This window comes from Sciurus carolinensis, chromosome 9 (assembly GCF_902686445.1).
Source record: "Sciurus carolinensis chromosome 9, mSciCar1.2, whole genome shotgun sequence".
Classification (NCBI taxonomy): domain Eukaryota; kingdom Metazoa; phylum Chordata; class Mammalia; order Rodentia; family Sciuridae; genus Sciurus; species Sciurus carolinensis.
Window position 1 is genome coordinate 67,654,301 of NC_062221.1, and position 15,074 is coordinate 67,669,374.

The 15,074-nt window shown below is 37.2% G+C and overlaps 1 protein-coding gene and 1 non-coding gene across 11 annotated transcripts in view; both read left to right on the forward strand.

Moving 5' to 3' along the window:
* The window catches only part of Lrch3 (leucine rich repeats and calponin homology domain containing 3), a 115,944-nt gene that overhangs the window by 99,530 nt on the left and 1,340 nt on the right, over nucleotides 1–15,074 (forward strand). For 8 of the 10 annotated variants that reach the window (XM_047565008.1, XM_047565012.1, XM_047565010.1 and 5 more), the window contains 2 exons: nucleotides 7,725–7,802; nucleotides 11,834–15,048. In XM_047565008.1, the coding sequence (XP_047420964.1) occupies nucleotides 7,725–7,802; nucleotides 11,834–12,034 (279 nt within the window). In that variant the 3' untranslated portion in view covers nucleotides 12,035–15,048. Of the gene's footprint in view, nucleotides 1–7,724; nucleotides 7,803–11,833; nucleotides 15,049–15,074 lie in introns of those variants that run through there. The other 2 variants (XM_047565011.1, XM_047565018.1) reach the window with 1 other exon arrangement.
* LOC124993840 (small nucleolar RNA SNORD43) lies at nucleotides 5,583–5,645 on the forward strand. Its single transcript, XR_007110357.1, has one exon. It is a non-coding gene; the product is annotated as a small nucleolar RNA SNORD43 (small nucleolar RNA).

Sequence of the window (15,074 nt, forward strand, 5' to 3'; positions counted from 1 at the left end):
CAGCCTCTTTCTTATTTTTCTTAGTACGCTGTTTCTTCAGAGCCAAACACCGGTGCTTGTGTTGCAGGACACATGGAATAACAAGACTCTGAATCTTTGGTGCTTTGGTCCTGGGTTTTTACCTTCCTTAAGAGTTTTCTGACAACATATTGGTGGACATCATCTTCCTTAGAGAGATTGAAAAGTGTGCAGATTCTATTAGCTCTTTTGGGTCCCAGTCTATGAGGTACAGTAGTATCTGTAAGTCCAGGAATATCCTTCTCTCCTTTTTTTATAATAACCAAGTTGAGAACGCTCAGATTGGCATCCACAATGCAACCTCGAACAGATTTGCACTTTCTCTCTCCAGTTCACCTTGGTCTGTAACAGGAATGCCCCTTACTCGGTAGCAGATGAACACGGCCATGGATCCAGACACCCTGCTTCATGGGGAACCCTTGTTTTTCCCGCCTCTGATTCGGATCACATAACCTTCCTTTCTTCTCCTAGAGCATCAGCAGCAACTTCTGTGACCATATGCTTCTCATAAAAAGTACAAAGTTTGTGTTCATCGTCCACTTCAATGAGTTTCTGGCAGCCAGTGACCGGGAAGGAGATATTCAGCTTCATTTTGGAGCAGCTGATGGCCCACAAGGTGCCACGAAAAAGAGCTCTTCACATTCTTAATTGTTCCCTTTGCTATGAAGAAGCTTTTTAATTTGATGTCATCCCATCTTTATTTACTTATCCTAGATAATATTTCCTGAGCTTGTGTTTCCTACTGAGAAAGTCATTGCTTGGCTAGGCGCAGTGGCACGTGCCTGTAATCTCAGTGACTCAGGAGGCTGAGGCAGGAGAATCAAGAGTTCAAAATCAGCCTCAGCAACTTAGCAAGGCACTAAGTATCTCAGTGAGACCCTGCCTCTAAATACAAGAAAGGGCTGGGGAGGTAGACAGTGGTTAAGAGCCCCTGCATTCAATCTCAGTTTCAAAAAAAAAGAAAGTCATTGCCTGCACCTATCTGTTGGCATGTTGACCTTATATTTTCTTCTAGGAGTTGCCCAGTTTCTGGTCTTATTCCTAGGTTCTTTGATCCATTTCCAGTTGGCATTTGTGTAGCATGAGATAGAGATCTAGTCTTATTCTTCTCCATATGGAAAATTACTTTTCCGAGCATCATTTGTTGAAAAGGCAGTCTTTTCTTCAGTGTATCTTTTGACACCTTGGTCAAAGCTTTGTTTTTTTGTTTTGTTTTGTTTTGTTTTGTTTTGTTTTTTGACACCTTTGTCAGATGACATATCTATTTGGATTTGTCTTTGTGTCTTCTGTTTCATTGGTTCCTGTGTCTCTATTCATGCTGGTGCCATTTAGTTTTTGTTACTATAACCATAGTATAATTTGAAGTTGTTGCTTTTTTGGTTTAGAATTGCTTTGGTTATTCTGCATCTTATATCTTCCAAATGAATTCTAGTACTGTATTTTTCTAGTTCTGTGAAAAAAGTCATTGATATATTGATGGAGACTGCATTGAGTTTGTGTATTGCTTTAGTAGTATGGCCATTTCAGCAATATTGATTCTGCTTATCCATGAATATTGTTGGTCTTTCCATCTTCTTGTGTCTTCTTTCTTCAGTGTTTTATACTTTTCATGGTAGACGTCTTTCACATCCTTGGTTAGATTTATTCCTATATTTTTTTTTCAATGCCATTGTGAATGGATTTCCCGAATTCACTTTTTTTATTTTTTATTTTTAGTTATAGACAGACACGATACATTTATTTATTTATTTATTTATTTTAATGTGGTGCTGAGGATCAAACCCAGTGCCTCATGCATTCTAGGCAAGCACTCTACTACCAAGCTACAGCCCCAACCCCTGAATTCATTCTAAACAGATTCCTTATTGGTGTGTAGGAAAGTTATTAATTTTGTATGTTGACTTTGTAACCTCCTTTGTAACATTTTGTAACCTCCTTTGTAACATTTATTAGTGCTAACAGCCTTGTGGAGTTTTTTTTGGAAATCTAAGTATAGGATCATATCATCTGCAAACAGTGGTAATTTGTTTGTTTTTGTTTTTGTTTTTGTTTTTGTTTTGCGGTGCTGGGGATTGAACCCAGGGCCTTGTGCTTGCAAGGCAAGCACTCTACCAACTGAGCTATCTCCCCAGCCCCAAACAGTGGTAATTTGACTTCTTCCTTCTCCTTTTTTAATCACTTTTATTTCCTTCTCCTGCCTAATTGCTATGGCAAGAATTCCTAGCACCTTACTGAATAGGAGTTGTGAGAGTGGACATTTGTCTTGTTCCGGATTTTATAGGAAATGCTTTCAGTTTTTCCCCATTTATTATGAGGCTGGCTTTGGGGTTTTTATGTATATCTTTATGATCTATATCTATCCCTGGTTTCTTCAGTGTTTTTATCTTCAGTGTTTTTATCATGAATTAGGGTTGATATGAAGGCTTTTTGTCCATCTATTGCTGTGACTGTGATTTTTGTCCTTAATTCCATTTATGTTTTCTTTGAATGCTCATCAGCTCTGAATATTAGTATCAAAATGGTTCAATCCCCAGCACCACCAAAAAAAAAAAAAAAAAAAAAAAAAAAAAAAAAAATGGCAACCCACAAAAGAAAGAGCAGGCTTTGGGTTGATATACCTCTTTTGAAATGTTTCACCATAATGATAGGGCGGGGGCAAGCACAAGGCCCTGGGTTCAATCTCCAGCACCACAAATAAATATATAAGTAAATGTGTGTATGTGGTGTGTGCATGTGTGTGTTGTATGTATGTGTGTGTGTACTTACATACGTATATACATACATGTTTGAAGAGAGAGAAAGATTTAATCTGGTTTGACCATTACCCAGTGTATACATGTATCAGAACATCACCTGGTACCTTATAAATATGTATGATTTTTGTGTTTTTTATGTACCGGTTAAAAATTAAATTTAAAAAATAACCCACATACATGCAAAAAATGTTAAAACCTTCAGAAAAGTTGAAAGTATAATATAGTGAACACTTAAAATCTTCAAGTAGATCTGACATTTATTCAGTTTTGCCATACTTGCTTTATCTGTGTGTGTCTTTAAACTGCACCAATTGTCCTGGTCCACCTTGCCTTTTCCCATAGCCTATAGCCAGTGACTGATACAGGGCTGAGTCCTCCTGTGTCAGGATGAGAGAACAGTTCACTTCTGAGCTTCCCATGGGATCATGTTGAAGCTGAGAAGGAGGTAGCTATGAGCCATTAGCAGCCTGCAGGATGGGAAGGTGGAGGGTAAGGATGGATGTACAGACTAGTAGAGGAACACCAGATATTATTATCCACCACAGGTGTATTGAAATTTCCACATTTGCTCTAAGGATATCTTTCATAGCTGCTACCTCATCCCCACTCCAGTAGAGAAAGAGGCACACATACACACACAGAGGCTATAATCAAGATTCACAAGGCATTTGATTATGTTTTCACCCTATTTTGATGACTTTGAATGAATATGTGCATTTTAGTATGCTTAGCAGTGTTTATCTTTTCAAAGGTTTGTCCTCATGTCATTTTCTGGTTGGTTTGTTATTTAGCAGGCAGTTCCTTATATAAATTCTTTGTTCAGATTGCAGTTGTATCAAGGACTTTAGATTTCTACTTCTATACATTCATTTTACTACTTCTCCAGATGCAAATCCTTAATCCTTCCCAAGGACCTTGTATTCTTCTAATTATAAAAACTTCTTTAACAAAGTTCCAGGTCTGATATGGCCCTTTTTTGTCCACCACATCCAAAAATAGAGTCATGCATTTCTTCTAAGGAAAATAGGTAGCTTCTTTTTGTTTAATGACTCTGAAAGCAGGTGTTCAGTTCTCTACAGAAAAATCAGAGAGAACAGTAGCACTACCAAAGTAAACTATACTCCCAATGAATTAAAAGCCTTTACATTGGTCCTATAAGTGATGACTAAGAGAACAGGAACTTCCATGCTGTTTGGCAATGCCAGTAAGGGAAGAAGTGTTTGTTCACTTTCTGTTCTTCCCAGTTTCTGTCAACTGCATTAAGAAAAAAAAAATTTTTCTTTAAAAATAAAAAGGACAAAGATTTCATTCTTCATTTCTAGGGGAAATACTATGATCGCCCACCGCCCGCGGGGACAGTCACAATGCGTACGCTCTTCTTGATCACAGGAACCAAAAGGAGTTTATTCCGCAAGTCTCAGACTTATATTGAGAACATCAGCCTATCAGAGAGTAGACTACCAGGAAAGTCAGCCTATCAAGGAACAGTCTCCAGGCAGATACCAGGATTGCCTCATGTACAACAGCCAACCAGAGTTACTTCCTAAAACTTGTATATGAGTGCAGCTAAGTCTGGCAAGCTGCCAGGCGCCATCTTAGAGATCAGGCCACGGTGCGGCTCTGGGGCCCTCAGAGCCCGCCCCTGACAAAATACTAGCAAGGAGCTAATGTATTAAGTGGGTTTGAAAGAGTGACCAAGCCTCTTTACTTTGACCACCAGAACAGTGTTTTCAAAAAAGTAATATATAATGGGAAAGTAAAACTATTTTATAAATATTTAACTTCTTAATGAAATAAAATACATGGACTTTCTTCTTAGTCAAAGAAATTAGGGTCTAAGATGAAATGACAACATTAGGACTTGCCAGTGGAAATCAATAACAAAATGTTCTCAATTTATTGATCCCAGCTCCAGAGCCAGGCATCCTGCCAGGCACAAAATGTACAGACATGAGTTACAAGTGGTTCATTCTCTCAAGAACATCAATTCCTTTTTTTTTTTTTTAATAAAAAAATAAGGTCTTTTATCAAATAGCTTATTTTGATAAGTTAATTGTTTAAGGAGAAATTTTTACTTATTTGTTCTTGAGACATGATGTTTCTGTGTTTTGCCATGCCAGCCTTGAACTCCTAAGCTCAAGTGATCCTCCTGACTCAGCCTCCCAAGTAGTTGGGGCTATAGGTACATACCACTATGCCCAGCTGTAGGGAATCTTTCTTGATACTGAGTGATCTATAAAATTAAGAAGACGTGTGCATATGTAAAATTCCCCAAATGAAAACATTTGAGGATGAAGGAATGGAGTTGAATTTAGCCAGATGAGAACGTCCACTATTTTAATTAACAAACAAGCAAACAACCCTCTTTCAAACTGTGATCATGATTACTAGGAATCAATCAATATTGCTTTCATGGAGTTTCTGTTATAGTACCACTTTTCAGCATAAATATTTACATTTATTTTTCCTTCACATACATTGTCCTTCCTCATAGTAGACAGTTTCTTCCCTTTTTTTGTACTTAGAACCACACAACAAGCTTTGTAGTTTACTTTCTTAGAATAATTTTTGTGATGAGAATATAAAATTAAAACCAAATACAAATTAAAAACATAGCAGTTTTTTTATGGCTACTTTCATACATATGTTAATTTATTATTATTCTTTGAGAGCTGGCTAATTTTAGTGTGTATACAACTTAAAAAAGAGTTTGTCGATATAGTATACAAACCAGTTTCCCCAAGTTCAAAAAATGAACCTCTCATTATGAGGGAAGGTTGTATATCCAGGCATTTTAAAAGAAATTCAGACAGATGATGAACTTATTGATGGGCATACAAAGATTGTGTGCTGACTGTCATGGTCTGATTTGGAGGGAAGAATATAAATCAGAAAGTCATGTGTCTTTATAACCTTTAAGTGTTTGCAACCATTAAGTTATAATTCATCTTGTTATCTTGGGAAGATCAACGATATTTGATAAAATGCTGTTTGGTTGTTTGGTAGGTATAGGTGTTAAGTAGTACAATTCACATTCTTAGAGGTACACAGTTGAGTCATATCAAAAACCAGTACAAATATGGTGCTGCGACAGCTCACTGAATGAACCATTCAATAGGAAGAGAACATGAAAAAAATCTGAATCAGCCAGGTATGGTGGCTCATGCCTGTAATCCCAGTGACTTGGGAAGCTGAGGCAGGAGGATCACAAGTTCAAAACCAGCCTCACCAATTTAGTGAGGCCCCAAGCAATGTAGAGAGACCCTGTCTCGAAATGGAACATAAAAAGGGCTGGGGATGTGGCTCAGTGGTTAAGTGCCCCTGGGTTCAATCCCTGGTACCAAAAAAAAAAAGGAGGAAAAAAAAAAAATCTGAATCATTTCAGATGTCCAAAATAGGTAACTTTTTTATTTCTTGTTCGTTTCAATACAGATTTAATATCCAGAACAGACTATACTTTACAGAAATGGAAGAGGCCGTATCTTGCTATCAAAAACTGCTGTGTAATTTGAAGTTCTGGAAAATTTGGGGGAATAGTGGGTTCCTATGAAATTTGTTATTTAAGGCAAAATCATGAGTTCTTCTTCACTCGAGAGTGATAGGGACTCTGCAGTCTTCTCTCCTGCTAATCAGCCATTCCATTTGGAAGCATCTAGAAGGATTTGTAACCTGGGATTTGTGGACTCCTACGACAACAGGGGTTCCATGCACTACCTAAAATTATGTACATGTGCATTCTTCTGAAGAATAGATACACGACTTTTCATCAGAATTTAACAGGGAGTTGTATCCCAGTTATGAAAGACTAGCCTACATCCCTGGGATGCAATAAATGCTGAAGAAGGGGAGGAAGGAATGACTGGGGAAAGAAATTGTCCACCTCTCCTTTCATCCTTCATTGATCAGAAATCTCTGCAGGTGACATCTCAGAGGAAATTTTCTATTCTGCTCCACTTCACCCACACCTTTTAGGTTTTACATTGCTGGTAGTCCCCATATAGTGCTATATTGTTCGCTGCCTTTTCTCTTATTTACATGTAAGATGGTGGTGATTCTTGAACCAGTTCTCAACTTAGCAACCCAAACTCCATGCATTTATCATTTCTTGTGTACAGAAACAGTTGTTTTCTACCTGTGAAGTCAAAATCGTTTCAGTTTGCCCTTCATAGATGTTTGCATCTGAACAATTGCATTTGTGAAATTTAGGTCTCCTTCTTTTCTAGAACAAAATGCCCAGCTCCCCTTCTTCTGCTAGAGCCTCTCTTCCATAGTGCACAGTCCAAACTCAGATCAAGATCCTGACTCACCTTTGGCATGGTGGTGCATGCCTGTAATCCCAGCAGCTCAGGAGGCTAGGGCAGGAGGATTGTGAGTTCAAAGCCAGCCTCAGCAATTTAGCAAGGCTCTAAGCAACTTAGTGAGATCCTGTTTCTAAATAAAATATAAAAAAAAGGCTGGGGATATGGCTTAGTGGTTGAGTGCCCCTGGGTTTGATCCCCAGTACTCCCCCACCAAAAAAAAAAAAAAAAAAAAAAAATCCTGACTTGCTCATTTCCCTTCCTAAGAAGAGTAGCTAATTATATTGCTTTTGCTTCCATTTCTGTGAGGCAAAAAGGGAAACTGGTACAAGGAGAGAGAATTTCTAGCTGTTGAAGAATTCTCCTAAGTGAAAAGCACTTGTGTTTTCATTATGTGCCCAGTTTCTCTGCAAGTTAAGCCCTTCAGTTCATCTTTCCCCCTCCTAGCAGAATTGAGTATTTGCAACAGTTCTTATGACTCTCAAGACTAATATTTATGATCTGATCCTATTTTAAAGAAAAAGTTTGCTGACTCCCTAGTCTATAGTGTCGTGAATATATGAAGCAATTGACAAGAATATTTTTAAAGTTAGTAATTTTTTCTATAACTTTCCTGATATCATAATTTTTCTCCTTTCTTTTATCATTACAGCCTAAATTAACAATGGCAAAATGCAGGCGAAATGTGGAGAATTTCCTGGAAGCTTGCAGAAAAATTGGTGTACCTCAGGTAATAAATTTTCACTTTTTTTGTGTTGCCTTTTAAAGAGACTTAGGTATTATTGTCCTAAAATCTATCAGAAATGCACTAAACTAAGTTGGTAATTACTAACATGATATTGTGTTATAAGAGTCAATCGGTATTCTTTTGATCAATATTTTTATTGTTTTCCTTATTTCCCAGGACCTCACAATGAAATCATAAATATATTAATTTAAATAGTTATGTTATAAGTAATTAATGAAAAATAACTTCATTTTCCTAAACATCCCAACTAGCTGTTTGGTTTGTGTAAAACTGTACAAACAACAGAATTTGTCTTTCAAAATCTCAGACTGAGAATGCTTCAGTTGCCTTCAGTTTTTAACACCTTCTTTAATGCTCCTAAAAATTTTTAATTTTGAAATAATTTTAAACTTGCAGAAATGTTACAAAAATAGCACAGAGAGTACCTATGTGTACTTCACCCAATTTTCCCCAGTATTAACATCTAACATAGGTATAGTACAGTTGTCTAAACTAAGTAATATTGGAACAGTAATACTGTTACTAAATTACAGACTTTATTCAGATTGTACAAGTTTTTCTACAAAGCTGTAATATCTTGGAGATTGTCATACTAGAGGCTATTTCTAAGCCTTTGTTCTTCTATTAGGATTTATTGCCTCCAAGTTCCTCAGTTATAATAATATTCTTACCCTTCAATAGTTCAAATAATTAAACTTTATTTATAAGTGCAGTTAAGGAAAAAACCTGGATACACTATTTATTCAATTATCTTTATAAAAAGTAACTAAAAAGCAACTAAGGATGACACTCTTAAGCAATATTATATTAGTAATATATATATAGACACATAAAGAAACAAACAACTTGGTGCCATTTGATCATTTGGGGAAAATGCTGGGGAATTGAACCTAAGGCCACATTTATGCTAAACACATACTCTACTACTGAGCCACACTTTCGGCTCCTACAATTCTTATATATTGTCCAACCTGCCTCTTTTCTTTCACCTTCTTGATTGGCTGTCAGAAACTGAGGATTAGCCCCTGGGCTCATCAAGAATGCCATAATTGCTCTCAGAGTCAAGCTGTATTCCAGTAGCTTTCACAGTGACCTTCTTCAGCCAGTTCACATACCTCCTTCCAGGAGCTGAGAAGGCCACAGCATCACTTGTCCAGTGAACAACCTTCTCTTTCAGATCTTTCTCATGTTATAAAGTAGGAGAGTCCAGCTCTCCAGTCCATCTGCATTAGCCAACAAGAATTCATATGGTTGTTTTCTTTTATTGAAGAGAAGTCAAATTACCACTGTTTGGGGCTGGGGAGATAGCTCAGCTGGTAGAGTGCTTGCCTTGCAAGTACAAGGCCCTGAGTTTGATCCCCAGTACCGAAAAAAAAAAAAAAAAAAAGAGATAGTTGTTCTACTCTTTATTTTTCACTTATTTATTTTGCTGGCTTTTTTCCCCTCCTTATTCTTTTTAACTTGAGGTAGAACTGAAACTTACTTAGTTATAAATTTAAACAAAATTTTTATTTTAGTATTACTATTTTATGAATGCTTATCAAGCCATTTTTAAACATTTTAAAAGAACATTCATATGGTTTCTAAAAAACTGACCTGCTTTTTCTCCATATGAACAGTTTCTAATATTCATATTCATATGTGCATATTAACTTTCAATTCTTCCTTTCTTTGTACTGAAGGTGTTCCTACTTATACAAACATGCCTACTACCTGGCTCCAGTTCCATACCACAGTGTCTTTGAATAAGAGATTGTGGCATAGGGTGTTATAGAGAGTGGGAGCCACAGAAAAGAAGTAAGGCATGCTGATTTAGCTTGTGTTAAAAGTACTGTTCACCAACTTTTATAGACATTATACCTGCCCAGTAGACTTCATAGAACCATCTTCTCTCTCACATTTAAAATCCCTAACCTGGAATTCTTTCAGAATGTTCCTGCCTCACTCAACAAAGTATAAAAACAGTGTGCCTTAAAACATGCCTTTAGGGCTGGGGTTGTGGCTCAATAGTAGAGCACTTGCCTAGTATGTATGAGGCACTGGGTTCGATCCTCAACATCACCTAAAAATAAATAAATAAAATAAAAGTATTGTGTCCATCTGCAACTAAAAAATATATCAAAACAAACAAACAAACAAACATGCCTTTAAGCCAGGCAAGGTAGCACACACCTATGTAATCTGAGTGACTTGGGAGGCTAAGGCAGGAGGCTCACAAGTTTGAGGCCAGCCTCAGCAATTTAGCGAGCTCTTGAGCAACTTAGAAAGGCCCTGTCTCATAATAAAAAGGGCTAGGGATGTAGCTCAATGGTAAAGCCCTCCTGTGGATTCAATCCCCAGTAATCAACAAACAAACAAACATGCATTTAAGTCAGCATTTCTCAAGCATTGATTAATAGTATTTATTATGAGCCAGCCACCAGAGCTGTGCCATTTGAAGGCAGGTACAGATAGAAAAAATATAATTTTTAAAGACTGAGTGTTTTTCCAGAGTGGTCAGAGTGGGGTTCTTAACACTTCCTTCCTCCCTTACCAGAAAGAGGAAGTGGGCATTCCACACAGACCACTCCCATTCTATCTCCCCTTTTGCCTTCCACCTAAATCCCTATCACCACCACTACCACCACTACCACCAATTTTAGGTGCTTCCTGCTACACTGCAACTTCTGCTGAAAAGTTGGTCATTTGTCTAGACAAACTAAAGGAAATTTTTTTTTTTTTTTGCAGTGCTGGGGATCGAACCCAGGGTCTCATGCTTGCAAGGCAAGCACTCTACCAACTGAGCTATCTCCCAACCCCAAGGAAAAGTAATAAATACACAAACTAGCTTAAACACACAAATAGGCATTCTCAGATCCCTCTGCCACAGGAAAAAAGAAGGCACCCTCCATGTCCTCTTCTTCCTTTGTTCCCCTGTACTTCTAGGCATTCTGGCCTTTACTTACACATCCTCACTTGCTCTGTTTGACTTGAAAAGAAAATTGGGTGTTTAATTATGATGATCGCTTTTAAAAATGTAAAACAGAAAACCTAATATTATAAACATCTGTCAGATTCTATGCACAGGTAGTATGTATAGAGGCAAACAATTTCCTTTAGCCTATTTCCTTTTAAAAGTTTATGACTTTTAAAGTATTATACAAGTTAGATTATTAATGAACTATGAAAGAATAGGTGACTTTAAAAACCTCTGATGAGATTGAGCATATGGGTATTCACTTTTATTATTGTTTTTATTAAATATCAGAAAAACTATAATCGTTGATAAGAATTTGTATTTGAGTCCAGTATCATATATCCAAGAGTTATATTTATGTGTTAATAAATATTTTCCTTTTTGCCAAGTCCATTAACGTTTTTATTTATTTAATAATCTCTGAAATGGCAGGTTTGGATGATCTCCAAGGCCCCATACAGCTCTATGTTCATTTTGTACATATTAGTGAACTAGGCTTGGTTAAGATGGACTTGACTGCTATTTAAGAGAGCTTTAAGTCATTTAGCACATTTGGTTTCTAGGTGGTAAATGTCCCGATTATTAGCTTTCCTCATTCTCTGAACTCTCTTGATTTACCTGACTTATGAAAACATTCCTCCTGTTTGTTGCTCAGCCCACCCCAATTTTCATCTGTGCTTTCTGCCCTATTCCTTCTTCACTAGTAGGGAGGGAAGGAGGGAATTGAGAAGGACCTCCCAACTCTCAGGCCTCCCTCACACAACTCTAAGCCAGCATCCAGTTCTGTTAATATATCCTCAGTGTTCATACTAGTCACCAACAAGCAAATAAGCAAATTTTATGATGCTATCTAGTAGTAAAATCAATCCCTACACATGGAAGATTGAAGTTTTGCTTTTTAGTGTTTTACTTTTATTCATCGTAAATAAAAATGTTAAAAGATGTGTGTCTTTGAATGTGATTGAGATGATCATACTGAATTCTATACTCGATTCTGTATTTTGTGATCCACTGACTTTGTTTTTCTGTTTTCCTTTCCTGCTCACAATTTGGACAGGACATTCTTTGTTCCCCTTCCGACATCCTTCAGCTAAATCTCAGCGTTAAAAGAACTGTTGAAACACTACTTTCTCTTGGGGCACATTCAGAAGAATCCAGTTTTGTCTGTCTGTCTATCCAACTTCTGGGTTTTGTGGCATTTTATTGTACTTTAATGTTAACTCTCTGTATGCTTTATTACTGGGTCCTCCCTCTCTAGCAGTAAGATTGTGTTCCAATGATTCTCCCCCTAATTCCTGTACTTGGCAAAGGAGGTTTGTTGCTCATGCACACACATTATTTACATATTTCTTCCTGCCCTGGCCTTCAGAGAGCTAACCTTAGTAGATAAGTCCTTCCAGGTCCAGGTGAGCAGCTTAACACCTAAGTAAGCATTAATGATGGCTAACAGTGAATAAAAGACCAGCATTTTCTCTCCTGGTCATTTGTCCATTCTCCTGCCCTGTTGCCTTGTATGTCTTATAAATGCTGACACATTTGTACTAATTCAATCCTGAACCTGTTTTTAGAAGTATGACACACAGAATTTGTGTCAGATGAACACAATAAAATGCCCAACTGGCCATTTTTCCATATTTAACACTGTTTGAGTATTAAAACTGTGAGTTACTGAGCATGAGGAAAACAGTTGCACCCCTCTGATTTGGGGGCAACTAGTCACTTAGATTGCAGTCCTGAAATCCTGAATATGCCCTTAAAAATTCACCTAAGGATATAATTTCTGGACATTGGAAGGCACTGGCCATTTAATCTTAATAATCTTAAACTGGCCAGAATGTTCAGTTTACAGATCATATAGGTCCCTAAATTGCTATTCTGAGCCCAATATGTACATATGCAATACACATCAAGCAGGAGCAGGCACCTGTCCACACCAACTTGTGCTTGTTATCTGTAACTGAAATTCACTTCTAGAACCCTTATTATAGAATTTAAAATTGGGATTTATGTAAATTCTAATATATTTGAACCATCCTTATAGGTGAACTTGTATATAGGCTGTTGGGGAGATTAAATTGAAGCAGTTGCAGGTAAAGTATTCAGCTGCAGTCTTTGTTCTGTGCCCACGGCATTAAATACTGTCTCTCTTTCAGAATGCTTAGTATATTAGCTACAGACCTTATTCAGATTCTAATTCTCATAAGTGGTGTTTCTGAAGTGGTGTTCAGGAATCTTCTGAACTCTGTTAATCAAGTATGAAGGGAGACTGTAAGGAACATAACATGCTGCTGGAGAATTCAGCCTATGGGTCTGATTGCTTTGGTGTTCTTCCATATTAAATAGTTATTTAACACATTTAAAGACTGAGTAATGTTGATGCTAAAATATTGAACACTGTGATAACTTCAGTTTTCTACAGTAGTGCCTTCCAGAGTTGGGGGGTTTGTTTGGGCGTGTTTTATATTTAGGATGTCTTAGTCAGTGATTATTCTCAGAATTTTGTCCCTTTAGAAAAAACTCACTTGTTAAAAAGCACATGCTCATGTGTAGTTTAGGGTAGTAGTTCTGAATTCTCTTGAGAACACACAGCATTCCCTCTAACCAGCTGAAAGGTATGTCTAGAAAGCATCAGCCACTGAGGGTGTGAACCATGGGGCCCTGCAGGTCACAGTGTGCTGCTGAGGAGATGGCTCTGGATCAGCCCTGAAGGAAACGCCTTTCCAGGAGAAGAAACACTGCAAGTTCATTTAAATACAGCTAATCCAGACTTGCAGTCATATTCAAAGTATTTATACAAAGTTGCTAAGGTCAAAAGATTGCAGTTACCTTGTTTTATCAAAGTAAGTATTTAAAAAAGAAAGTAAGGGGGGCTGGGGAGATAGCTCAGCCGGTAGAGTGCTTGCCTTGTAAGCACAAGGCCCTGGGTTCGATCCCCAGCACCCAAAAAAAAAAAAAAAAAAAAAGAAAGTAAGGAGCACAAGTACCAATAACTGCCTCAAAATTGAATACTTGCTATATATTTTATTACAACTGGTTTTGTAAAATTTCCTAGTAATATGGTGAGTGCCAATGAAAAGCAGAGAAAAATCTAGTTATTTTCTTTAATAAATACTATAACCTCTTTTTTTAATGGAACTAGAATTCTTATTCTGAGAATTTCTTTTTCAGAGAGCAATTTCCTTTTTTTTTTTCCCCCTGAATATTTAGCCTAAAGAGAAATACCAGTGATAACTTTTATGGTTAAGAATTGCTTTTTTCAGCCGGGCACAGTGGCACACACCCAGCAACTCAGGAGGCTGAGACAGGAGGATCTTGAGTTCATAGCCAACCTCTGCAATGGCGAGGTGCTAAGCAACTCAGTGAGACCCTGTCTCTGAATAAAACACAAAATAGGGCTGGGCTCAGTGGTCTAGTGCCCCTGAGTTCAATCCCCAGTACCGCCCCCCCCCAAAAAGAATTGCTCTTTTTGTTTTCTCCATTTACAAGAATTAACCAAACAAGTTAATGAGGCAGAAACAATTAGATGTATTTAATGTCCTTTAACAAATCTGTAAACACTTTTCACTTATTGATCATTAAGTTAGAGTGACTAAGCTCTCATAATACCAGCATAGTTTAACACATTAAATTCCAGGATATGAGATACCTTACCTTTTTAAATACAACTCTTTTTTTTTTTTTTTTTTGCAGTGCTGGGGATTGAACCCAGGGCATTGTGCATGCAAGGCAGCCACTCTACAAACTGAGCTATATCCCCAGCCCCAATACAACTCCTTTTTAATTTTGTAATTCGGATTTCTAATTCATCTGGGCCTTCTATGACCTATCCAAATTAGGGGAAAGTTTCTCAAATACATCTAAGTCTTAAGAATTTAGGATACACTTGTTTTCTCCATTAATCCCTGCCTGATCTGAGAACCCTGGTTTTCAGAATCAGAATTATAATATAGCTAGTGGGTTTCCTTTTCATTCTATCCAAGTTACATCATGAAACCATCTTATATTCTCATGGCATGTTAATCCTGAAAGTGCTTTCTCCTAAAATGTTGTATCTTTTAGGCTTGAGGCATCTAATAACTGGGAATTGTTTTTCTTATTTTTCACCTGCCTATTGGGCTTTTCCTTATCAGAGAGGATATTGCTTTCACTCCATAGTATACTGTTCTTCCTCTGTTGTATGTATAAATGTATCCTGCTTCTCAATTTTCCAGTTTTGAAAATGATCTGTATGTACTTTTAGTTGTGTTAATAAAGTGACAGTGTCAGACACCATCTTTGTCTAACTCATATTTCAAAGG